This window comes from Anser brachyrhynchus, assembly GCF_964034855.1.
Source record: "Anser brachyrhynchus genome assembly, chromosome: 7".
NCBI lineage: Eukaryota > Metazoa > Chordata > Aves > Anseriformes > Anatidae > Anser > Anser brachyrhynchus.
In genome coordinates, this window is record NC_137701.1 from 27,464,089 (window position 1) to 27,487,300 (window position 23,212).

Consider the following 23,212-nt stretch of genomic DNA (forward strand, 5'->3'; position numbering starts at 1 on the left):
GAGAGGCTAAATTAAAGGAGCCTGAATTTTGGTTGGCGGATCTCAGAGAACAGTCATCTGTAAACGTTCACTGAGATCATCCCTGGGGTAAAGACAAAACCAGTCAGTACTAATCACTATCAACAAAACATTTCTGTTACAGGAGGATTCACGCTGGGAACGTATTGGTGTATTTCTCCAGAGATCAGCTAGCACCAGCGAGCCCACAGGCGAAGGCAGACAGAGGCAGACCCTTGTGGAGGTAGCCCTAGTCCTGTAAGGTCACCGCCAACCCAACACCAAACCGTATCCCCGTTCTTTGTCCCTCCGCCACAGCAGCTGGGGCTTGTTATATGCTGCTCCAGACCCCGAGTCAGACACGGTCAGTGCAACGTGCTTACTGGCTGCATTTCCTCGACATCCTCAGTGCTTCCTTTTGTCCTTGAGGAAACAGGAGTTTCCGCATCATCCGGAGGCTTTGCAAGCACGTACCCAAGACGAGGGTGGCAGCACACAGCTGAGCGCCGTAGCGAGCGGCAGCTGGCAAAACGCCTGCCAGGGCAGCCGCCTGGCTCCCTCGAGTGACTCGGAGCCCCCCCAGCTATTTCTAGTTGTTAGACAACAAATTGTTTGTTCCCCAAAATACGCACTGAACGGCCAGAGAATAGCACAGATAGCTTTTATGATTTGTTGTTTTTCAAATGAATTGTCACATAAGCAGAGAAGCTGCTGGAGGAAGATTTCGCTGAGGCTCTCCTGACAGCTCCGCATCTAGCAGCCTTCCAGCTCCTCTCCCACGCCAGGCACAAAGCAACAACTTGTTGCACCTTCCTTTTCTCTCCCAGATCAAAAGGGCGCAGCTGCCTTCTCTTCATTCCCTCCAACAGCAGTCGTGTTAAGAGAAGACATAAGCACAGTAACTAATAATTTATCCAAACAGCAAGTGGCTTTCATAGCCACAGAAAGCTGCTCCTTTCTGGGAAGTTTTCCATTACTTTCCAGCACCATGGTTTTCTCCACTCCAATTCACAATCAAAACCAGCCGTGAACTGTTTGCACGGTCGTACCTTTATATCGAGATATCTCCAGTCACCCAGGCTGTTCCAAAAGGTTAGAGAACAATAAGTAGATGTAAGAGGTCTGCTTTTTAGCATCAATCTTGCATTTGGATGATTGTTCAGTTTTTCAGATGCTGGGTTCTTCTAGGTATCACAGGAAACACCTGCCAGCCAGGCTGGTAGCAAACAGGCCCTATTTCCTCTGAACCAGGCAAACTCCCCCAAAGAAGGTCCGTAAATAATTGCCCTCTGTTGAGTTACAAACAGGACGTGTACTCGGTGCTGTAGCCCTGTCCTAAAAAACCTGCGGCCGGGGAACAGTACAAGCTCTTTGATCTGGGACAGCCTGCTATGGCAAGCGACAGACTGATTGTGGAACCTGTCAGACTAGGCAGAGGCTGTGTTTTGAATGTTATTTATCTTTTACGTATCCAGTGTGTACTCAGCTGCTTGCCTGCTTTGAAATTACAGGTGTTGAAAGGGAGCACAAGCACAGAACGATCCCTCTGGCCCTGTGAGCACTCGTGCCGTGGGGTGAGCCTGCACAGGAAGGGGGAGCGGTGTCAGCACACTAACGAGGCAGTAAGTTTCCATAATCCTCAGGCACCTTTCTGAACCTGGATGATCCCTCTCCTGGGAAGTTCCAGGTCCTTCAGTATCACATGTACACGTCTTACTTGGCAGCCCTAGAGATTAGCTTCATTGTATTTTTCCATTTCTGATTAACCTGACAAAATGCTGTTGTAACCCGTGGCACTTGGGAACAGGTTTGTCTACAAGCCCAGGAAGTAATTATTTGTTCCAAACCGGCCTTCCTAGGGCTCTACAGTATTTTTACACCTCTTAGAATTCATGAATGACAATACCAAAAAATTAATGACTGACAATACTAAGGTTACTTTTCAAGACTCCTTCCAACTGCACTTACCTTGCTAGTATGTGCAGGCCAGAAGGAAGACGCCCTCTCTGAAGTACTGCGTTAGGGGAAAAAATAAGAAAGTCAACTGGTCACTTACCAGGAAGGGGAAAAAAAAAAAAAAAGCGGCAGTCTTTCTCATAGAGTTTCTGCAGTTTTTAGCTCAAAAGGCTAAAAAAAAGGACACCACCAGTGAGATCAGGTACCAAAGGAAGGAAAATTCACTTTAAGAGTCAGCATGCTGGGTGGGACAGCCTGAGAAAACGTGGGGAGATGAAGAGCAAATGCTTTAGAAAGCAGAGATATCTGCTTTAGGGAACAAATAGCGATCTTCCCTTCTATAGCGAAAGAAAACATGCAGTGGTACTGACAGAAGACCCTAGCAGAGACAGAGGCTTGCTGTTATCCCTCAGAGCACTGAGCCACAGAAGTGAATCTGATGGGACCCTCCCCACAGTTGACAGGGGACACACATTCAGGGTGGAGGTCATCCAACAGTTGCTGGAGGAATGCTATTTTGGCTGGGAAAGTCAGGTCCAGTTCTGGAACACAGGTACGGGATCAGCAGCTACAGGCCGTGGCTGCGATAGGGCAGGGCCTGCAGCCAGATTTGGTTCAGTCAGGTTTGTGCTGTCAAAGCTACCGGGGCTAAATCCTCTGGTACAGTCGTGGCTGTCCTTAAGAGAAGTGAGGTTTGTCATGGATCTCCGCGATGTGATCTGGAATGCATCTGAAAGGGAACACCAGCTTTGGTCTGGCAGCAAGCAGCTATTGTAGCTGTCACTGGAGACAGAGACTGACCTCAGCACATCCTAAATCCTGTGAAAAAAAAGCTCTGAGATGATCTCATGTTTCCTGCCTGCGGGGAACTTCAGTCATTTGATGCACATGAAAATATTACGAAGCTAAAGTCCCAGGAAGCCAGATCTCCAGAAGGTGAGTCTGGGAATCTTGCATTGTCTCTTGCACTCATCCCCAGCATCCTCAAAAGGAAGAGAATTCAAATCTTCTAGCACCACGTCCAAGATAGCCCTTCAGGGCTCATGTATCAGGCAGCTGTAACGACTGTCTTTTGGGGATGTCAGCCTTGGCTCCTCATAAATGTATGCTGGAAATCAGCTGGGATTCATCTGCAATCAGGCTGAATTCTTCCAACTTGCAATTAGAAAAGCTGGGAACCAAAAGCAATAGCCTGGCAGAGATCAGATACACATTCAAAGGTCTCAGTATCACTTTTGAGTCCCCTTCTGTCACTACTGGGAATGTGACAGAGCAAAAAGTCATACCAAAGTCAGGCAGGCAAAGGAATTGCCTTGTTTCTCACAGAGGCTGCTGCAGAATATCAATTTGACTGGAGATGTACAGGCAATAAAAAAATAAAGTTTTGAGAATACAACTGCACAGTTTAGGGATTCCAGGTCATTCCTAAGGCACTCAGAAGAAGAAGAAAAAAAAAAAAACACAGCACCATCTCCTTCAGGAAGCTGAAGGCGGTCCTCTGAGGAAAACCCTTCTCCACCATGGATGGAAAACTTGAGCAACAGGGACACGGAGGGTCCTCTTCAACAGAGAGTGAAGAATCCTGACGAGGAATCAGAAGACAGGCAGAGAACATCCTCCAGTGCTGATCTCTGCTCAGGCCTGATTTGGAGCAGTTATACAGTTAGTTAGTATTAGGCTCTAGGTGCATTGGCGGTGATGAATGTAACGATAATTAGCACCCCTTCAGCCCAAACTTTGCTCTAGCACTACCTCTACCAGTGCAGGCTTCGTATGCCTGGAAGAAATTTCCAGCTGCCTGGGAGAAGACCCAGGCTGCAAGCCAGCCTTCCAGGGAAGGTGCCCCGCATAGGAGCAGACAAGGGAACCTTGTTCCAGCGGTGGTGGAGCCCCAGGCGCTGGGTTCGAATCCTTCCTCCCAGCACAGGAACCTCCCTTGTGGTGCCAGTCACGTCCTGGGGGGACCAGCACGAGGTGTCTCTCTGGGTGCTGCGGGAGGGCTGGCAGATGAGGGTGGGGAGCCCGGAGGTCACAAGGCAGTCACACATACCTCAGATCCCACGGTCTGGAGTAGCCAAAACACGTGAAGAGCACGAGGCCTTTATAGCCCGAGGTCCTTCCACCGGGGCTGAAGGATCAAATTTTTTCTCCCCCTTATTGCTTTCTGCAGCACCTTTACAGCTGCCAGCAGCCTGACGTGGTCAGCAGATTGCACGGCAGCGGGCAGGAGCTGCACAGGGCCCTGGTGCAGACCCGGAGAAGGGCAGACAGCTCTCCCTGCCAGGGCAGGAGCCAGCAGGCTTCCCGGAGGGCAGGCAGCACGCTTACAGGCTTCGGGGTCTTACATTTTCCCCAACAGAAGCAGTTCAGACATTTGTACACCCACAGTGTGAAGGTGCAGGTGAACAAGCGGTGTGACAAACAGCGTGCTCCCCCTTCTCTCAAGAAAGGGCTGGTTTTAGGACAGTCATGTTCCCCTCAGGCAGGGCAGTCCTCCGGCAGCGGCTGCCCAGAGAACGCCACAAGTGACGCAGTTTGAAGTGACAACAAACACAGGCAGAAAAACCTGCGAGGGCAAAAACATCTTTGGATAATTTGTGCCTGACCCACGTGCACAGGAGGTGCTGCGCTGTACAGGACAGCTCCTTGCAGACTCAAACCCTCGCTTAATGACGCTCCATGGATTCAGCAGGCTCTGAACAGCCCCCACACTTCAGCACAGGGGCACCACATCCCCCAGCAGCAGACAGTGCTTTAATGAGGGGAGATGGACTGCTGGCGGGTAGCGGAGGTCAGGATCCACAGGCAGACCCCAGGAGTCGTCCATCCATGTTTACTTTCTGCTCTTGTTAATTTCCTTGGCATGTAGCGACCTTACCGGCTGAAAAACGGGAGCGAGGCTCTACAGCACCGGAGTCATCGCTCTGCAGTAAAAGGCAGGTACATTATTTGCCCAGAGAGAAAATCCTCGGCAATCCTAACAGAACTGGAAGCAGTTCAGTTACTGCAAGAAGAAACGCGGACAGTTTACCAGGTAGTGTTACGGCTCAGTGAACGTGCAGCTGGCACCGCAGGTGGAGAGGAAGGAGCCTCCCTCCGCGTGCTGGCACAGCGTGTGCAGCACTGCGTGGTGAACCAGGCTGGGAGCAAGCGCCGCTGAAAAACAGGGATTGTTTCAGCTAGATCAGCTCCTTAATCCAGTTCACTGCACAACGACGACGTGCGCTGGCACCAGCAAATGGCAGTCTGGAGGTGATAACGTCCCTTAACAATCGCCAGCTTAAAGAGGTTGCTGGACTTGGGCTGCGGTTTGTCAATCCCAGCGGCACAGCCAGTTAAACAACCACCCCGCGGTCTGCGTGGCGTCCTGCGCCACCGTGCTGCTCGCCCCTGTTTCCTGGCTGGTTTCAGGTCAGCACTCGCATTGATCTGCAGGGATGGAACAGGCAGTGCTATAAATAAAGAACAGTTAATCAACTATTTGAGTGCCCTTTTTACTGAGGCAAAGAAGACACAGAGAAATGACGTCAAGATGGGGGAAAAAAAGCTGCGCGTGAATACAAAGGCGATCCAAAAGAGCACTCCCTGGAACACACTTGGGGCTGAAGTGCTTCGCAGAAGAGCTGTGCGGGCTGTTGAGTCAGACTCTCCAGTGCTCCTGCGCTGACTCACCCCCTCCCCGCTGCCAGCAGTGTTCAATACCAAACAGGAGTTACTTGTTTAGAGTTCAAACATCTGATCCATTATGAGCCACCGAGCTTCTGCAGCCTTCAGAGCTCTCTCCTTGCCGCTTCCCACCGGCTACCTGCTCTGACACCCCTGGGAAAGGGAAGGGTCAGAGAAGAGCCGTAATTAAATCTTTCTCATTCTTCCCTTCTTTCCTCTGCTCCCGCCTGTGAGACAGAAAGACAACTTATTTAGGACCAGGGCGATGTGCAGATTCACCATCAAGGCCAGGAGGCCCTACAGGCTCTCTGTCCAGAGGAAGCTGCAGAAAGATGCGTGCTCCCAGCTCTCCCTGACGCAGCTTAGGCAGAAAGCTTGCCGGTTCCTTTTCCCTTCCCCAGACTTGGGAACACACTATACAGCCTGCCCCTTGCAAATAACGCTTCTCCAGAGGCGGACACCGGGCTCTCCCCAACCTTAGAAACAGGGAGGAACAAGAGGTTTCCTAGACACCCCAGAGGAACACAACACTCGGGTGTCCCCTTCTCAGGCACTTGCACTTCACGGTGCCTTGGCCAGGAAAATGCCACAACTTGCACGTTTCGTAAGCCCTAAGAGACTTGCTCTTCCAGTCATCCCTCCCCCAGTATCGTATCTGCATGCCCGCACCCGTGGCACAGCACTGCCGCCTCTCACCAGCTACAAGAACCCACATCAGATACAAGAGCTGGCAGCCCCAGGATCTGCTGAGAAGCTTCGTTAAGCACACGGGATCCCACACCAGGAAGCAGACCTGTTGCATGACCAAATGCATCCAGAGCCCCCTGGACGCGAGCCAGCACACAGCCGTAACGCACACGTGTCCTGCAACCAGAAACCTGCCCTGCCACACGGCCTCACGCCCCAGCCCCACGTGGCAGGGGTCCTCCGACCTGAGAGACACCGGACCGATGCTCAGGAAACCTCTCCAATTTCCCTGCTCCCACGCGTTTCCTGTGACCTTGGTCTGCAAAGCCCCGTCTCGGAGCCTCAGGGCGTTGTTTCACGAGCATTTGGTTTTGGCAGTAAACTGGCTCAAGTTCCTTCCTTCCTCCCACCTCCACAGGGGTTAAGTGAGAAAGAAGCAAACAGTGGCAGAGGGTAAGAACAAAGAGCTACTTTAAAACCTGGCCTCCGTGCCAAGGGGCTCAGGAAGCTACACCCTCATTTTCTTCAGCTGTGATGGAGGGATAATATTGTCTGCCTCTGCTACGTGACAGACGCCACAATGGATGAGGGCAAACATTAAATGTAAGATGCTCTGAAGATGAACCTTGCCGCATCTCGGATGCGGTATTAATAAATTCCTTCATAGCTCTCCATTTTAACTTGTATAACAAGTAAAACAAAACAAACAAAAACCAAAACAAACTAACAAACAAAACACAAAACTATCCAATCTATTTGCAGCTTGACTCATGCTCCATGTGACGCTGGTGAGAGCGCTCCATTTAGCAGCGTACCACCAATGCTGGCAATTACATTATTTTCTAGGTGCGGTTGAAGGCTGAGTTAGGGTATTTCAGATGAAGCTCCCAGGAAGGGAAGCGAATAACATCAATCAGACAACACGCAGAGTTACCAAACGGCCAAAATCAAAAAACATCTTTTATTGGCCAAAGTAACCAAGAAACCATTTTCTTCCAATAAACAAAATAAAAACTTAACTGAAACAATGGGAAATATTTATCAACAAAATGGAACACTAATAAGCCCCACGTAAGCTTGATTGTTCACGTTCATCCTCTGGAAATATTCCTCCTCCTAAACAAGTGAGCTTTTCCTCCTTTACCCGAGTGTACCACCTGAAGCAGTAAGGAAACGGAAAGACTCCAAGTCATTTAGGACAAGAGAACAAACGCACGGGGAGGTATGAACTTGTCCATTTACATGAACAGAAGAGGCTGTGGGTATCTGCAAATATCTTACATGCAAAGTATTTGAAACTAACAATTTCCCCTCTCTTGGGGGATACAAAGATTTTACTACATGAACTATCATTTCTCTTTTTAATCCCAGGAAACAGGTACAGTTGTGGCCTATATAGGTTGTTAAAACTCAAATGCTACCTGCGGTTTGTCAGTTAACACTTCTCTAGTCATAAACTTTGCTAGTTCAAAAGAAAAAAAAAAAATCTTACACAGAGTTCTTAAGGTGATTGTGTTAAAACTCAACATTTACTCGTGTTGGGAAATCAAACACCAGTCAGTGAAAGCAGGTATTTAAGAAAACCTTGCACTCACTGATAGCAGGTATCTTGGAGGGAAAAAAAATAATAAAAGAGAACGACGTGCCCAGGTGCAGTACACCGATTCCAAGGGGGGACACGTTAACTGAAACCATTTAAACAGAGCTGGTTAATAAACACCTATGCAGATCTGATCAACTTAATTAAGTAGGTGAGCATGTAATAAACAAAAAAAAAGAAAAAAAACTGTGTTTAAAAAAAAACATAGATATTTACAGGTTTTTTTAAATGTGGTATGTATTTGCACCAAGCTGCACGCCGTGCACACACCTTCACAGGTGTGTGAGCAGCAGCAGCAGGAGCATGGAACTGCCAGGGCAGTGAAACACCACCACGGAACCCGGGGGAATTTCAGCTCGGGGAGGTGCTGCCTCTACTGCTGCTGTGCACGGAACAGCAACGTGTTTTGACAGAGGAGTTTCAGCGGAAACAGAGAGCCTGCTGCACTAACCTAGCCATGATTTTACAAAACATTTTGAGATCTAACACCCGTACTACACCTTTTGTAAGAAAATAGAGAGCAGCTTTCAGCTGCGGTTCTTCTAAACTACTGGAGGAAGGCTTTGCTAGCACGCCTCCTAGCTTGGCAACCATCTGAGGTAATTGATGATGCTGTTAAAACGAGCACCCTTCATTTCTCTCCAGCCATGCCGCCTGTCGCCTCCTTATTGAGTCCTCTGATTGACAGGTCATAAACCACTTCCTCAATTTTCTTGACGTCGTATTTCAGGCCATCGTAACGCTTCCTCAGGGAGTCGTTCTTCAGGTTGAGGAGGCGGAAGCCAGAATCCAGCTCGTTGATAAACGTTGAGATACGGAGAGGGCGAGAATAGTCACCGGCCGTGACGCTGTTCACTGCCAGCCTGGCCTACGAGAGGAAGGAGAACATCAGAGGGATCTACCCAGGTCACTTCACTCTTCCCATCAGTTACTTCACCAAACGAAGCAGGGTTGTTACAGCTTGTTGTAAGCTAAATGTTGTCAGCTAAATTATATTCACATCTACCTTTCTGCTGACCGGAGCCCTGAATTTTCAATCCAGTGACTACTTTAAAACTTAAAATATCAGGGAGGAACAACTCTGGCATACAGACAAGCCTTTTGCTAGAAGTTCAGACTAAGGTGTTCCAAACCGTAACTTATGCAAACAGCTTAAGAATGGAGAATGTGTTTTTTTTAAATTTTTTTAAGGTCACTTTCAACCCAAATATATGCATGAATATCTTCCTTACCAGCTCACTGGCAAGAGTTAACACACCAGAAAGGTAGTCTTCAATGTCCAGGTGAAAGCCCCTCTCTCGATCAGCTTCAACTAAGATAAAAAACAGGGTGGCAATCGGGTGATACTGAACATGAGCGAAACCAGCAGGTTGAACTTGCATTTGTTTATTTGAGCTAATTTGAAATATCAAATTTATGAAATACTACTGCAAAATAAAAGTCACCCTTCTCCTGTATATGATACAACTACTGCTTCTTCGCAGCATTTTGATTTAGCATCTTATACATCCTCAGCTGCACACGCAAAAAGCTATCTAACAGAATAACTGAATTTACGTTCATATACAGGAATGATGTCTGGAGTCCTTTTTTTTTTTTAAAAAAAATAAATACTTTCCTGATTTTTTTCAAATCCTTTGCTCTGGGAGGCAACAATTCTCTTGCAGTATAAAAACCCGTTTTCCCCTCTTTTTAAATACCAAAGACAAAAGGTGAGAAAAGTAAGCTGTCATCTTTTTATTACTCTTTTGGTAGACTAGGCAATTTGCATGAATACGTTTCATTAACGAAGAACTAATTAATGCATAAATATTTTTGTCACATTAATTTTTCTGATTCCCACCTTCTAAAAGGAGCTGTTGTTTACGTAATAAAATCCAATACCGGGTAAGTTTTGGAACCCATTTCTTGGGAAGAAATTAAGTTCTGCTGTTCCCCTGTACGCCTCTGCAAGCTAGAACATCTGAACATTTCACAAGCACTTTCTCCCCAGTTACAACATTAACTTACTCCCCAGTATTTCTGCAACAGCTTCCCGGGTCACTAATGTTTCTGACTCCAAGTAGACTACAAACGCTGCCAGAAACACCAACCGCTGAAGCACAAACCTCCAGTGCTCATGGAATCTGTTGGAAAAAACACCAAGTCAAGGATAACAAAAAAAAAAAAAAGAAAATAACATTTATTACTGGACAGCTGGGCAACAAGCATTTCAGATGTCTGCAGTAGATATCAATTATGTTTTTCACCTTTACACATAGCACTTTGCAATACTTTTGGCTCATCAAAACTACGCCAGCTTAAAATCAGCTCCTCAGCAGCCCAGCACGTCAGATTTGAGCTGACAAGATTCTTGCTCCTTGGTTTGTTCTTGCTAGACACTGTCCCCTTCTGGTGGCAAATAAAATATACGGGTGACGACTTCACTTGGAATCTGCAGTATCAAACAGCCATTTCATGACAGGCTTAGAGCTGGTTTCAGAAATACCCCCAACCTAACGACTTAAATTAACAGAGCAAATGCTCTGCTTTCAGAAATACGGGCTGTTCCTATAGAACACCAATTTCTTATGTTTTCCTTTCAGTGAAAAAGGAAAAAATAAAGGGAGAAGAGCTTGAGCAAAAGCATATTTAAATGGTGCTGATAAAAATCCACACTTCTCTACTGCTGGTTACTTTTCAAACAGAAAGAAATATCGGGCTCGTAAACCTTTAAATTACTCTTCCAAAGCAACGGTGCCAAACACGCGCAGGCAGCGCTCACATCCGTGCCTGGCTGTGTGGGCTGCACACCTGTAATACTGATCAGCGGGAAACTTCGTCTTCAGAGATTCCATCTGCGTTCGTACTGTACCGAAGTGTTCTCGAGCCTTCTGACATTTCTTTGGTACTGGAAGAGAAACAGCGCAACATTCAGCGCTTGACAAGGAGCAAGGATCTGTAAACAGAGAGCTCTCTAAAATAGGCAGCATCGCTTACGCTCCTTTAAACACGCTGCTCCCTTTCGGCCACGGCAGTCTACAGGCATTCAGGTTGATCTGAGAAGAATTCGTAGTTCCACCTCGAGTCACAGGCAGGTAACACTCCTGGGTTTTGGGCTGCCTGACGTACGCCATTCCCAGTTTTGAACCCGAGACAAGACACCCCAGCGTTATCACTGCTAACCGTGACTCATCGCTGCTGCTATACAACTTAAACCATGGACGAAGGCTCCGTTTTGTAGTGGGTTCTGACAGGAGAAAACACTGGGAGGATCACTGGGAGGATCACACAAGCTGGAGATACCAACAGGCAGCCCAGCTCAGGAAGGGTAGAGGCTGCGCGGGCCCTACTGGGGCTGCCAAGGGGGGCGAGACAACCCAGAGGGTTAGCCCCAAAAGCAGCAGCCAGGCCCCAAGCGGGCAGGCGACTTGCCATCAGCAACCCAAGGAAAAGGAACTGCTCCCTCTCCATTTTAAAATCTTGCAGTGCTCTTTTATTGTATTTGAACGAACTGGGCTTCAGCCTGCCCAGCGTACGTCAGATCTCCGCACGGACGCGGTCTCCCGGCCTCGCACCACACGCTGCCACCTCCCGCTTCCTGGCCCCAACTACAGGCACGCCACATCAGCGGGAACAGACCCCTCGGGTCCCTGCTCCTTCGCTGCAGCTGCTCAAAAACGGAAGCGAAAGAAAGGGCTGACCCCAGAGCTGCACGCTGAGCATCCCTGCCCGGCACAGGCAGGGCCCCGGAGGAGCAGCCAGCACGGAAAGGCGCTGCCTGCGGGGAGGGCGCTGCCCCCCCCCCCGTCACAGAGGTCAGGTGTAAAGCTCAGGGAGAGCAAGTTCAGCCGAGAGGTATCTCAAGTCCCTGGAGGACAGGGAAAAGCAACTGTGTGCTACAAGGTATTTAATGCCAACCAGCCGTACAGGAAATTGCCCTCTCTCAAGCCTCCAACTATCACAAAGTTGTACAGACACTGAGGAGCACTATGCTACCGGAATTCAACTGTCATCAAATCAAGGTGTAGTCAAAGCAGATGACACCTGACAAGCGCTATTTTCTCCGCAGCGATCTTTGTTACTTGCCATTCCATCACTTGCTACAAAGCTTTACCAAAGCCATTGCTGACCTGGTGAGTGAAATACCTGACAAGCTGACAGCTCCTTACCGCGAGTTAACTCCTAGCCTACTGAGCCTGCATTCGTTATCTGTGGTAGTGCAAGAACGGGAAGCTGAGCGCTCTCCTTTCTGGCAGTTTAACTGTCTCGCATCCTTGCTCAGAGCCTGCAAATCCCAGGACCAGCTCTCTCCCTGACTTAAAAAAAAGTAAAATAGGAAAACACACCGAGCCAGGCACCGGTCTCTGCTACTAAACGTTGCAAAACCATGCCTAAAGTCGACACCCATGCAAAACAACTGTCACGGTCCCTACGATTTCAGTGACTCCAAAAAAATCAGTGCAGGCCTGATGAAGCGGGCCAAGCAGCAGCTGGGGCTTTTAGCACCGTCAGCCTCCCCGAGTGGCCGCAGGCCGCGCCTGCCGGCGGAGGCCAGCCCCGTGCCGCTGCCCGCGGCTGGCGGAACCCCAGGCCTCCGGCGGGAGGTCAGGCCGGCGAGCAACCGCCCGCTCCGCGGGGGGGCGAAGCGGCGGGCGAGGGGCTTCTGCTTGTACTCACCTCCGGCTGCGGGCCTCCCGCGTCTCGCCCCTTCCCCAGCTGCTCTCGAGAGCCCCCAGGGAGCTCAGGGCGGCGAGGCCCGGGTGTGCGCTGGGACTGGGGCGGGGAGCTCGGCGCGGGGGGGGGGAGCCGAGGGGGGATGAGGGCGGGGGGGGGGCAGGGCGGGGGGCTGAAGGGAGGGCAGGGCAGGGCAGGGCCCCCCTCCCCGCACTCACTGTGCTGGAAGCCGGCCCCCTGGTGCACGCCCTGCAGCAGCGTCAGGATCTCGCGGGCCGTCTGCTCCAGCGCCTGCACGACCTTGCGGATCTCCTGCGGGCACAGCGCGGCGTCAGCCTGCTCCCCTCCCCGTCCCCCGACACCCGTCCCGGTCCCGGTGCCCGGTGCCCGGCGCCCACCTCCCGCACGTCCTGGTCGGCCGTCAGCACGCCCTGCAGCGCCACGAACATGGCGCTCACCGACATGGCGCCCACCGCCGCCGCCTCGGGGGGGGCCTTCCGCCCGCCGCTTCGGGGGCCTCGCCGCCGCTGGGCTGCCCCGCGCGCTGCCTGAGCGCCGCCGCCGCCGGGCTGCCCCGCGCGCCGCCTGAGCGCCGGGGAGATGGGGGGGGGGGAGGCAGGGCCCCGCCCGCCCCGCTGCGTTGCTAGGCGACGCCGCGCGCTGTTGCTACGCGATAGCGCCCCCGCCGTTCTGCGCATGCGCGCAGGCTGGAGGCGGGGGTGGTGGTGGAGTGGTTCCGGCGGCTGTGGTGAGGCGGGCAAGATGGCGGCGGCAGAGGCCGGGGTCGTGTCGGCGGCCTCGTTCCTGTCCCTGGAGCCGCAGGCGCGGCGCCGTGCCCCGCAGAAGGCGCGGCGGGACCGCAAGCGGCGGGCGGAGGAGGTGAGGGGGCTCTGCAGTCGGGTGGGGTGGGGCGAGGCGGGGGGCGGCCGGGCATGGCCTGGCCTGGCCTGGCGTGGTCCGGCCGGGCCCGGCCCGCGGTGCTGGGCCCTGCCCTGAGGCCGGCTGTGCCCGCAGGAGCCGCTGCAGCCGGGCGTGGTGTACGTGGGGCACCTGCCGCGAGGGATCTGCGAGCCGCAGCTCCGCGAGTACTTCGGGCAGTTCGGCACCGTCACGCGGCTCCGCCTGTCCCGCAGCAAGAAGGTGAGCCCCGCCGCGCCCCCCTCCTTCTCCTCCCCTCCGTCCGCCTGTCTGTCTGTCCGTCCGTCCTGCAGCGCCTTCGGCAGCCCCGCGGGGCCCTGCCCGCTCCCCGTGCTCTACGCGCACCGCGTGGAGCCTCGGTGCGGTTCCGGGAGCGGGCGGAGGGGGGCTCCGCGCTTCGCGTCGTGCCCTGAAAATGAAACTCGGAAATTGCGTCCGAGGCTGATCGGTAGCGCGTGAGTCTCCGGGCCGCAAGCGGGCGGTTTTTAACGGCGCGTTAGGTTTAGCGACGCTTCGTCCGTAAGTAAATATCCGAAGGTGAGAAGTGCCGGAATGCGCTAATCCAAGGTAGGTCACAAATTGTCACGGAGGAGGCTCCGTGTTAGCTTCCTTGTTGGTTTGTGCTCCACAAACTTAACTTCTCCTCACGTCTGGGTGTACCATCGTGTTCTAATATTGCTGTATGAACCTAGTAGCAACAACAGCAATGCGTCGCTTTTTTTTAATGTATAGATGTCGATGAACAGACAGTTTCATACATGGGTGTATGTTAAGGAACCCTATCTGACCAACTTAGGACTAAATCTGGTGCTTTTCCTGGCCTCACAGAACTCTGTGGCAGTACTTGCCGTTAGCGTATCGAAGCAGCATTTCAGCTCTCTCTCTGCCCTTGCTTGCAGACAGGAGGCAGTAAAGGCTATGGATTTATAGAGTTTGAATCTGATGATGTGGCTAAGATTGTTGCGGACACGATGAACAACTACCTGTTTTCAGAAAGACTGCTGAAGTGTAAGTATAAACTGAGCTGTCCATTATCTAATGCAAAAGTAAATTCATGCATATTAATATTACCTTTTTGAACTACAGGAGGAATCTCGTCTCTTTATGAAGTTTTGGCCCAACATGATTCTCTGTGGGACTGAGCTGTTCTTGCCTTTCTTTATGTGTAGAGAATATCCTCAGCAGCCTTTTTTTCCTGCTGCTTTTTATTTTATATTGCTCGTGTTCATTGTGTAGCACAAAGTCTCGGTTAGGGGTAGGGTTTGCTGTAGAGCAGTTTCCTTTCATGTGGGAATTTTTTCACTTATAACCGTTGCAGCTGCTGTCCGTGTAGTTAGACATAAGGCTTTTTTTTTGGCTAAAGATGCAGGAAACAAGCAAGTTTCTCAGGCATTGCTTTGTAAAGGAACATGAGTTGGTATAACTGCTCCTATTCCTTTGCATCAGTTTTTGCACATCAGGTTTCTCTGACTGTTTTCTGGCTGTAAGTGAAAAAGTATTCTGTTCTTCCTTTGTCTCACCACGGGGCATTTAGTTACTTTCCATCTACTGTGTTTGTGAAATGCTGTGGTAGCGTTCTGCTGTAGCAGTGGGTGATGTTACAGCGGGCCTGAAGGGCGTTATGTGGGCGGGTTTGGTGACAGGAGCAGCTGGGCTATATAACCTGGTGTCCTGTGCTGCCCATACAGGTCACTTCATGCCTCCTGAGAAGGTCCATGAGGATCTGTTCAAAAACAGCGAGAGGATGTTTCGGAAGCCTTCTCAGCCAGCAGTCAGGCGGTACAACAAGGTCCGTTCCCTCGCCGAGAAGGCCAGGATGGCAAAGCGACTGCTGCGGAAGGAGAACCGCCTGCGGAAGCGGCTGGCTGAGAGGGGGATCAAATACAGCTTCCCGGGATTTGTAAGTTTGGGATTGTTTTGACCAGTGTTTTATGAAAAGTGGTTTCTAAGGATGTGCTAAATAGAAGAAAATCATGTCTCACCTGGAACTGGTCTGAGACCTGGAGTAACACAGAGGCCTAAGCATGTCAAGAGCTGTGTAGAAGCGCCTCGATATTACAGTGTAGCGCTCTGTATGTGTGGGTTTACTTTTAGAGGAGTAAACCAGGAACAGCAAAAGGGAGAAGTGCCTTTTTCCTGTTGCTATCAACAGTCAGAGGGTATCCCATGTGTTTAATATTTGTCTGTAGGTCACGGAAGGGCTTTTCCCAAGCCCTGTGCTGTGTGTGGGGGGTGATTGCTGTGGGAACACTTCAGTAGTTACAAAGCAGAGAAGTCTGTGTGCTGCTAGGTGACTCTTTACATCTTCACCTGGGAAGTTTGTAGTGATTCGCCTGACCTGTCTCACTTCCTAGGCTGCGCAGGGGCCTCCCGTGAAGAAAAGGAAAGTTAAAAAGTCCAAGTCAGAACTGAGCGATTCCTTGAGCAGCCAGGTAAGACCAAACAGTCCTGGCGGTGCCCAGCACTGCGACCACTCGCCCTGGGTCAGGTGTCTCGGGTCTGCAGCTGTTTCTTCCTAGCCGCTTCAGTGCCACAAACTTGGGTATTGTTTTCCTTTGAGAGATTTTTGTGACAGAAGCACCACTTTTGAGGTGGATGAACGCATTTGAAAGGAAGAAGGTGGTTGGATCCACTCCCTTCCTTATCCTCTTGCGGTATTCAGCAGCAAAGGCTTCTGTCCAGTGTGCTGTTACCTGACTAGTGGAGCTTGCCTCGAGGTGGCCCAGGCAGCAGCCTGCTGGCAGCCTCTGCTGCTCGGCGCTAGCCTAATGCCAGCCTCTGTTGCCAAAATGAAATTGAGCAGTGAATATGATCTAATGCTGTGTACCCCCGCTTACATACTCCGGTGTCCCTCCTCTCTTGTGCTCTCTTGTCGTGGTTTTCCAGTCTTTGAAAGTTAATGCCAACGAAAACTGGCAGTAGGATGAAGGGAAAGATCAGGTCATTGGGACTGAGATTTGGGACGCTGACAGTCTAAAAGGTCTGTAAGGCATTAACATGTTTATTTCGTCACTTTTTTGTTTAATAATTTATTTAATATGTTTTGATCCCCTTTTTGGGGACAGGGCTGGTTGTGAGGGGGACAGGGCAACTTGCACATTTGGTCAACCGAGTTCTGAGAAATGACTGAGATGTTGAAACTGGAATATTTCAGCTCGGCTGTGGGCTCAGGTATGGCGTTTTTGTATGCCATTCTCAAATATACTGTTTTTTTTCCTGACTGTTTCAGTCTTGGATTTTTGAGCACTTTGAGTCAGGAAATAAGTTCAGAAAACCAATCGGTGTAATGATATGTTAGAAAACATTTATTTTTCACATCTGCTCTTTTGGAGATGGCACTTTTAGTTTGAAGAAATCCTGTCCAAAGATAATTATGAAAGCAAAACAATTTTCCCTAATACGTGGAAGTTCTGCAGGAGAGCTGAACCGCGGAGCCTTGTGGTACCACAGAGGCCCCAACAACTTCTTCTGGCAGGTGCTTTGCTTTGCAGTGAACCGTGTTTTTCTGATCTCTTCAGGATCCTACTCCAGTCTGTACTCCTACAGTGCTTGAGCGCCGGAAAGCTCGCCAAGCGGATGATGACGCAGAGGACAATGAAATAACTGTCAAGCTGCCCCCTGCCAGCGTTAAAAAACCTGTGCAGAGACCAAAGAAACGGCAAAGAAAAGAACCGAACCTGAAGAAGCAGAAATAGACTTAAAACATGGCTACAGCCACCAGAATTTTTCTTCTCCCTCAACTCAAACACTGGTGAGGTGGAACTCGTGCCCTGGCTCGGTGTGTCTCACTAGGCTTTTTCAGCCTCTCACGGGCAGGGAACGCATTCACAAACGGTTCCCCTCCTGTTTAGCCACCGGGGAGCTATGGTCTTCTCTGCCTCTGAAGACTTTCTTGATTTGTGCACTCGTGAGTGCTAGTGCTCCGACATGCCTACAGTTGTGCCGGAACCTTCGGCTAGCTCTGTGCCGTGTCTGCAGCACCCCCTGTTTTGAAAGAACTTGTGAGGCCGTTCTGATCCTGCTGATGGGGTCTGTATTTTATACTTATTGCTGATGGCTTATAAAATACAGTTTTTAACCATTACTGGTTGTACTGGCTCTTGGTAGCGCCTCTGTTTAACTGAATGTCTGTGCTCTACGTGAGTTTTCACGTAATTACACAACTAGAAGGGGGGAGGCGGTTGGTTTTAGAACCTTGCCCCCCAGTTAGAAGGGGGGAAGGTGGTGCGAAGGGATAGAGGAAGATGGCTGTCTCAAGGTTCTTGTTCCTTTCCCCGTACAGGCAAAAGTTTTTTGTTTGAGAGCGTACCCTGCTGTTGAGAATGTCACTGTTCTGGTGGCGTAGCTGGAGTCACAGCTGTGCTTTCGTTCCTCTCTCCTGTAAAGGGCCGCTCGCTCTGCAGCAGCTTCAGGCTTGCACCTGCTGACGTACTGCTTTACCTCTGGGCTGACTGGGCAGAGGGAACTCGCTAATTCTCTGGGGTTTTAATTGCTATAAATGTGCTGTTGTCTGGGTCAGAAAATGTTCAAGTACCCGCAAAGCCTAGCTGTCTTTAGAGGGACTTCTTGCTTAACCTTGGGGAGGAGCAAATGGCGATGGCTGTCTATGTGCAGCTGCTCTCAGCTTGAGGAAGGCCCTTTGAGAAGATGCATCCTTAATCAGAGCAGCCTGGGCTGTCCTTTGGGCCCCACAGCATCTCCTCCTTGTATGGAAGTTTCACTGCCTGAGTAAAACAAGGATATCTTCCGCTGCAGGGGGTGGCAAGCTCACCGCAGTACCGTAACGAGCCTCTGGGGGGGTGAGCCAGGAACAGAAGGCAGGTTTTTGTCACTTGTATGAGTTCAGAAAGCAGCAGAGCTTGTCGTTGCGCAGTGAGATGTGTTCCTGTCCCACCTTAGTCTGCCGTGGCTGACTGGAAGCTCCTAAGGCTGACGTGGTGACCACAGGGGTGACCTGCCTGCCTACAGCCAGCCCCTTGCCCAGCTGGCCTTCGCTTACTGGAGTAGGTGTAGAAGCTGGAGATGCGTTTAAAAACTTTCTGCAACAGGCATTTCTCTCAAGCTTTTGTTGTGGGAAGATGCTACAGAACCCCCACTGAGGGCTTTCCTCTTAGAGAAGGTGTTAGCTTACTGCTCCAGAAACAGGATCCTGCGTTTGGGGGTTGGTGAGGTGTGAATAGACGTGGGAGGCGTGCTCACACCCTGTGTGTGACTGCTGGACGTAACCTGTCCGGTCTGAAGGTGCGGTTGGACTTTGAATTGTGTTTCAAATCTGAGCAACGCAGAAATTCTAATTTGAGTTTTGTAGCGTGTACCTGGCCTTGATCTTTTACTGCCTGGGATTAAATGCTCTGCTGCTGCACTGCTGGCTCTAGGTCACGCCTGGCAGAAGGCTTCGGAGGACAGCCCAGGTGATAACAACTGCCTGCGCAGGTGGGTGGCTGGTGCTGGCTCCTTGGCTGTTCTGAGGTGGGCGCCTGGCAGAGGAGGAGGAACCTGAGCCATCGGCTGGCTAATTCCATCCTGTCCGGCCTGATCGCTTGAATAATCGTGTGCTCACAGGGACTCACATCAGACAGTCTTCCTTTCGCACTCTGAAGTGTGGGGAAGCCACTTCGGAGAGTTTGTCCTGACACCAAGCACTTGTCAGCTTGGGCATGCACAGGGCTTGGCAGAAATACCAGCACGCTGCCGAACTGGTACAAACACCTGCAGCTCTGGAAAGAACTGATAATGCTACGGGACTTTGTGCAGCAGAGGGCAACAGAAGAGGAGCAGAATGCATCTGCCCAAAATGGACAGTTTCCTTTTTTAAAAAAATCCACATTCTTTGAGCGAATAAAGAGGACTGGTAGGTCAAGACGAGCTGGAAATGTGGCTGTGCTTTTTCCTGTCCGGAGCTGAGTGCCTGGCGTGCCGTCCGACACAGGGGGGCAGCACACACCAGCTGCGTGGGGACGCTGCTCTGACAAACACAGCATGAGGTTCCCTGGGAAATGACCTCCTGAACGATGACGAAACCTAGTCCAAGCAGTTTGGAGTGACCTGGCTGCGCCTCTGAGCTGGCTGCTTTCTTCCACATTGGGCTCTGAGGCTTCATTCATTGTGCCTGTCGTGCCTGGGCTGTCCTGTCCCGTTGTGAGAGCTCCCAGGGGCTTGTTTGCGTGCTTCTGCAGATCTCTTGAGAAGGTTTGTGCCTTTACGCAGCACCCTGGCTGCTGCTTTCTCTCCCGATTTATGTGCCAGTGTGAGTCTTGATGGGAAGAAGGCACCTGTGAAAACTGTACCTGCTGTAAGATCCTCTTCCTGCTGTAATTTTCCTTTCCCTTCATCTTGTTTATTGGTCATCTGTGATTTGCTTAGATGGCAGATCTCATGGAAGGAAAATTCAGAGCCGTTAGAGTAACGGTCAGTAAGCAAGAAACTCAGCTGAGGGGTAAGTTTTCTTGGAGATAGTTTCTGTTTTTAGGCTGCCGTGTTATTAATACGCTGCTGTCCTGGGAGATGCACGTAAGCAGAAATTCAGACACCTGATACTCGCCAAACATAGTTTCCGTAGCAAATGGACAGCCGTGCTGTGTCAGGAGTTATGCTCCACTCCTTGCGCTGAGTCTCATTTCCCAGCTCTCCAGTCGTCCGTGCGTTCAGCTTGGACAAACGTGAAGCTCCCGGCCGCTGGCTGTAGGGCTGTGAGCTGTTTTTACAGGGATAAAAGGTGCGCTGGGGATTTTGTCTTCAAGGCATAAGTTGCAAGCTCTCTGCCTTTCTGTACCGAGTGGCTTTGTGGAGGTGCTTTGTTGAACACCCGTGTACGTAGTGCTGTTCTTCAGCTTCAGAAGCACCTGCACGTTCAGCAAAGTCTGCTCGCTTACTCAGATTCGTCTGCTGTGCAGGAAGGGGACGGAGCTGAGGAGCACGCAGTATTTCCCAGTGCATGAAGTACGGGAAGTAAAAAGGGAAAGAGGGGCAGAACTGGCTGAAAAAACAGAGGGGAGAAAGGAATGATGAAGCCAACCTAGAGAAAAAGGTGTCGGTGAGCTTGGCAGTGTTAGGCTGCTGGAAATGAAAGACGGGGTCTGAGGTTTTCCGTATTTGTTTGGCCTGTTAGATGCCACGTGGGGTGCCCGGGCCGTGGGGCGCACTGCAAGTGTGCTGGAAGCCGTGGTCCAGGTGCCTGCTCGTGGGTCCCAGGTGGAGGAGGAGAGCAGGCTGGGCAAGCGACGCTTGCTCTTGCCAGTAACGAGCCTGTTTGTTTGCATGCCTGGCTTTTAAAATGTCTGCAGCCCCAGGGAGCAAGGCTAAAAGCAGTCTGCAAGTGGTGTGTGGCGCAAGGGAGGAACTGCGGCTCTGAGTGGTTCCTTCAAGGGAAGCACCAGCAGAGGCAGGGGGAGCTCTGGCAAGCTCCTTCTCTTCCAGCTTCCCCTTGACAGCACTGGGATGTTTGGTCCTCGCTTTGCACGTCCTCCCCTTGCCCCAGACTCCCTCGTTGTTCAGGAAGCTGTTCAAACACGTCCCTTTTGCCAGAGTTTGCGATCAAACCCTCAGGGTCTCGTAACATCCAGCTCCAGGCCTGCACCCTCGTGGCCAAGGGGACCACCCCGGCTGCTGCGGGGTCGGAGGTGTTGGGGAGAGCCTCGTGCGCCTGCCTGACCGCCCAGATCCAGGCGCAGCCCTCCCTGCCCGAGGCCAGCAGCTCTCAGAGCCAGGGGGGAAATGATTAACTGCGTGAGTGAGAACTGCTGAAGTGAAACGTTTTGTGCCGTGCAGGGGGCAGCCAGGCCTCGCATCGCTTCTCCCACCCAGCCTTAATTAAGCATATGGCAGGGACAGAGGTGCTGGCTGTCCTGGGGGGCCGGATTAGTTACACACCTGAGTCTCTGTGGCCAGTAATTACGTGGATCTCTTGTGCTGGGAGAGGATATGCTACGGGGAGGCTCCTGCACAAGCCTTGGCTCTGATCAGGGGAGAAAATGCTGGTTCGAGACTTTCTTGAAACGTTGGGCTGCTTTATTGCAAACCGTTCGTTGCGTGTGGCTTCCCAGTAAAGCTCAGCGTGCTGAATAATGCAGAGGGGAAAATGGGATGCGCAGCACTGAAGAGCTTTGTGAGGGATGGGAGAAAGAAGAAAACAAAAGAAGCGTTTCTGCCTGGGGTTTAAGGGAGGCAATGAATTAATCAGAGAGCGGGAGCTGCAGCGAAGACAAGCGGAGCGCTAGGGGAGGATTTGTTACCTCTTCACTCGGTCAGTGCGGTAGGTTATTCAGCTGCTGCATGGTATGTGGGCATGCTTGCGGGCACGGTACAGAGCTGGCTCTCCAGTGAAACAGCAGCGTGTGTATTTTTGGCTGTCCCTTCGCACAATGACCGTCCCTGCAGGCTGATTCCAGCCCCCGCAGCAGGCGGGTCTCGCTGTGCACCTGGCTCGGGTGCTGCCCGGCTGCGGGTGCCGGGGAGGTGCTGTGGTTTCGCTGCGATGAGGGAGATGTGGAGCACGTCCCTGAGCCCTGGGAGCCCAGCCCGTGGATGTGGACGCACGGGAAAGGCAGAGGAGAGAAGCAAACAGCTACCTGAAGGCTGTGATTCTGCAGTGCCGAAGGGACCCGCTGTGACTTCCAGGTGCCAGGCCGAGCTTGCACGAGCTTCCTGGCTGCCTGCTGGGAAGGCTGGGCCGTTGAGCTGCCCCGAAGTGATGAGGAAACGTCAGACAAATCCGTAAAGCTGCTTCCTCAGCTTTCCTATGCAAATACACGATCTCATAGTTTATTAATGGGGTGATGCTTAAGGGGAATTCTGAACTAAATCCTGAAAAACAAACTACCCGGGTTTGCAGCCGCCGAAGCTGCTGGAGCTTTATGGCTGGGCAGGACAGAGCTGTGTGAGTGCCAAACGCTCACCTTGGAGGCCGTACGGGCTCTCCTAAGGCGAGCCTTATCCTTGGGTGTAATGTCAGGTTTGGTCCTGAGAACAACCGCCTCAGCTGTTCTCCCCACCGGCTCGTAATTTTCCAAGGTGAAATCCTGCTGTATTAGGACACGACGCAGATTCAAGCAGTTGGTTTTTAACAGCCATTTGGACAGTCGGTTCAGAGTGGGCTGCTGGCGTACGTTTACCGTGTTGTTCAATGTCAGCCCTCCCGTTGAATTCGTAAGAGCTTCCATTAATTTCGGTAGAAATCTGCATTTGGGGTGAAGGGTGACCTAATCTTTGAAAAGGATCTTAATCCACTTACTTAGCCTCTCTTGCAGGGCTCAGCACTTTTCCCTTGTCAAGAGCAGACTGCATTCCTAACCTTGATGTGTCACTTTCCAGTTGACTTAATCTTTGGGTGAGGATGAAAAGGAAGCCTTTTTCAAAGATTAAAAGAATCCGTGCTGCTAAGGTATGTGTGTGTGACGTGCATGTATTAAACAGAAGATGTGAGCATAATTGTAAGGGCTTGGGTGGTGGAAAAAAGATGAAATAAAATCAGGAGAAGACTAAACAGAACAAGAACGGGAAGGGATAAATCCATCTGAAAGAGTGTAACTGGAATATTATGAGGGAAGGGGAAATGGGGCTGAAATGTGTTTTAATACAAGCTTAAACCTAAGACAAAAATAGGATTCCTCTTAGTTTGGCCTGTAAATGCCTCTTCCCAGAGGCCTGAGGGCAGCCAGGAAAAATGGGGGCACGTACAGCTGCGAGACCTGGTGTCTGTTTCTAGCTAAGACAGGAAACCGTTTGCCTTCTAGG

General features: G+C 51.2%; 3 protein-coding genes across 5 annotated transcripts in view; 2 read left to right on the plus strand and 1 right to left on the minus strand.

Moving 5' to 3' along the window:
* LOC308197933 (uncharacterized protein) overlaps positions 1-7,906 on the plus strand; it is a 49,663-nt gene extending 41,757 nt beyond the window's left edge. Inside the window, exons 10-11 of one of the 2 annotated variants that reach the window (XR_013953446.1) lie at positions 143-241; positions 1,509-7,906. The gene's annotated coding sequence lies outside the window, so the exon portion shown is untranslated. Of the gene's footprint in view, positions 1-142 lie in introns of both variants that reach the window. The other variant, XR_013953445.1, reaches the window with a different exon arrangement.
* Positions 7,237-13,122, minus strand: TSN (translin). 2 transcript variants are annotated; one of them, XM_080599271.1, is made up of 6 exons: positions 12,961-13,122; positions 12,781-12,874; positions 10,700-10,796; positions 9,917-10,032; positions 9,139-9,218; positions 7,237-8,774 (listed from the first exon to the last, which is right to left on the minus strand). In XM_080599271.1, the coding sequence occupies exons 1-6, from the start codon at positions 13,024-13,026 to the stop codon at positions 8,538-8,540; spliced, it is 690 nt and encodes a 229-aa protein (XP_080455397.1). In that variant the 5' UTR covers positions 13,027-13,122; the 3' UTR covers positions 7,237-8,537. The 2 variants fall into 2 exon arrangements, with proteins under 2 accessions (XP_080455397.1, XP_080455398.1); XM_080599272.1 differs by lacking the exons at positions 12,781-12,874; positions 12,961-13,122 and adding an exon at positions 10,886-11,118.
* Positions 13,123-13,261: 139 nt separating this feature from the next.
* NIFK (nucleolar protein interacting with the FHA domain of MKI67) lies at positions 13,262-17,564 on the plus strand. The gene is made up of 6 exons (XM_080599270.1): positions 13,262-13,441; positions 13,577-13,702; positions 14,380-14,488; positions 15,169-15,380; positions 15,835-15,912; positions 16,999-17,564. The coding sequence occupies exons 1-6, from the start codon at positions 13,325-13,327 to the stop codon at positions 17,173-17,175; spliced, it is 819 nt and encodes a 272-aa protein (XP_080455396.1). The 5' UTR covers positions 13,262-13,324; the 3' UTR covers positions 17,176-17,564.
* Positions 17,565-23,212: the final 5,648 nt, after the last annotated feature.

Excerpts from the sequence above, each read along its gene's own strand:
- TSN (XM_080599271.1), bottom strand. The coding sequence starts at position 13,026 with ATGTCGGTGAGCGCCATGTTCGTGGCGCTGCAGGGCGTGCTGACGGCC. Across the intron at positions 10,797-12,780 it reads GGGGGCCGGCTTCCAGCACA|TACCAAAGAAATGTCAGAAG; the intron begins GTGAGTGCGGGG and ends TTTCTCTTCCAG. Across the intron at positions 10,033-10,699 it reads CCCGCTGATCAGTATTACAG|ATTCCATGAGCACTGGAGGT; the intron begins GTGTGCAGCCCA and ends TTTTTCCAACAG.
- NIFK (XM_080599270.1), top strand. The coding sequence starts at position 13,325 with ATGGCGGCGGCAGAGGCCGGGGTCGTGTCGGCGGCCTCGTTCCTGTCC. Across the intron at positions 13,703-14,379 it reads GCCTGTCCCGCAGCAAGAAG|ACAGGAGGCAGTAAAGGCTA; the intron begins GTGAGCCCCGCC and ends CCTTGCTTGCAG. Across the intron at positions 15,381-15,834 it reads AATACAGCTTCCCGGGATTT|GCTGCGCAGGGGCCTCCCGT; the intron begins GTAAGTTTGGGA and ends CTCACTTCCTAG.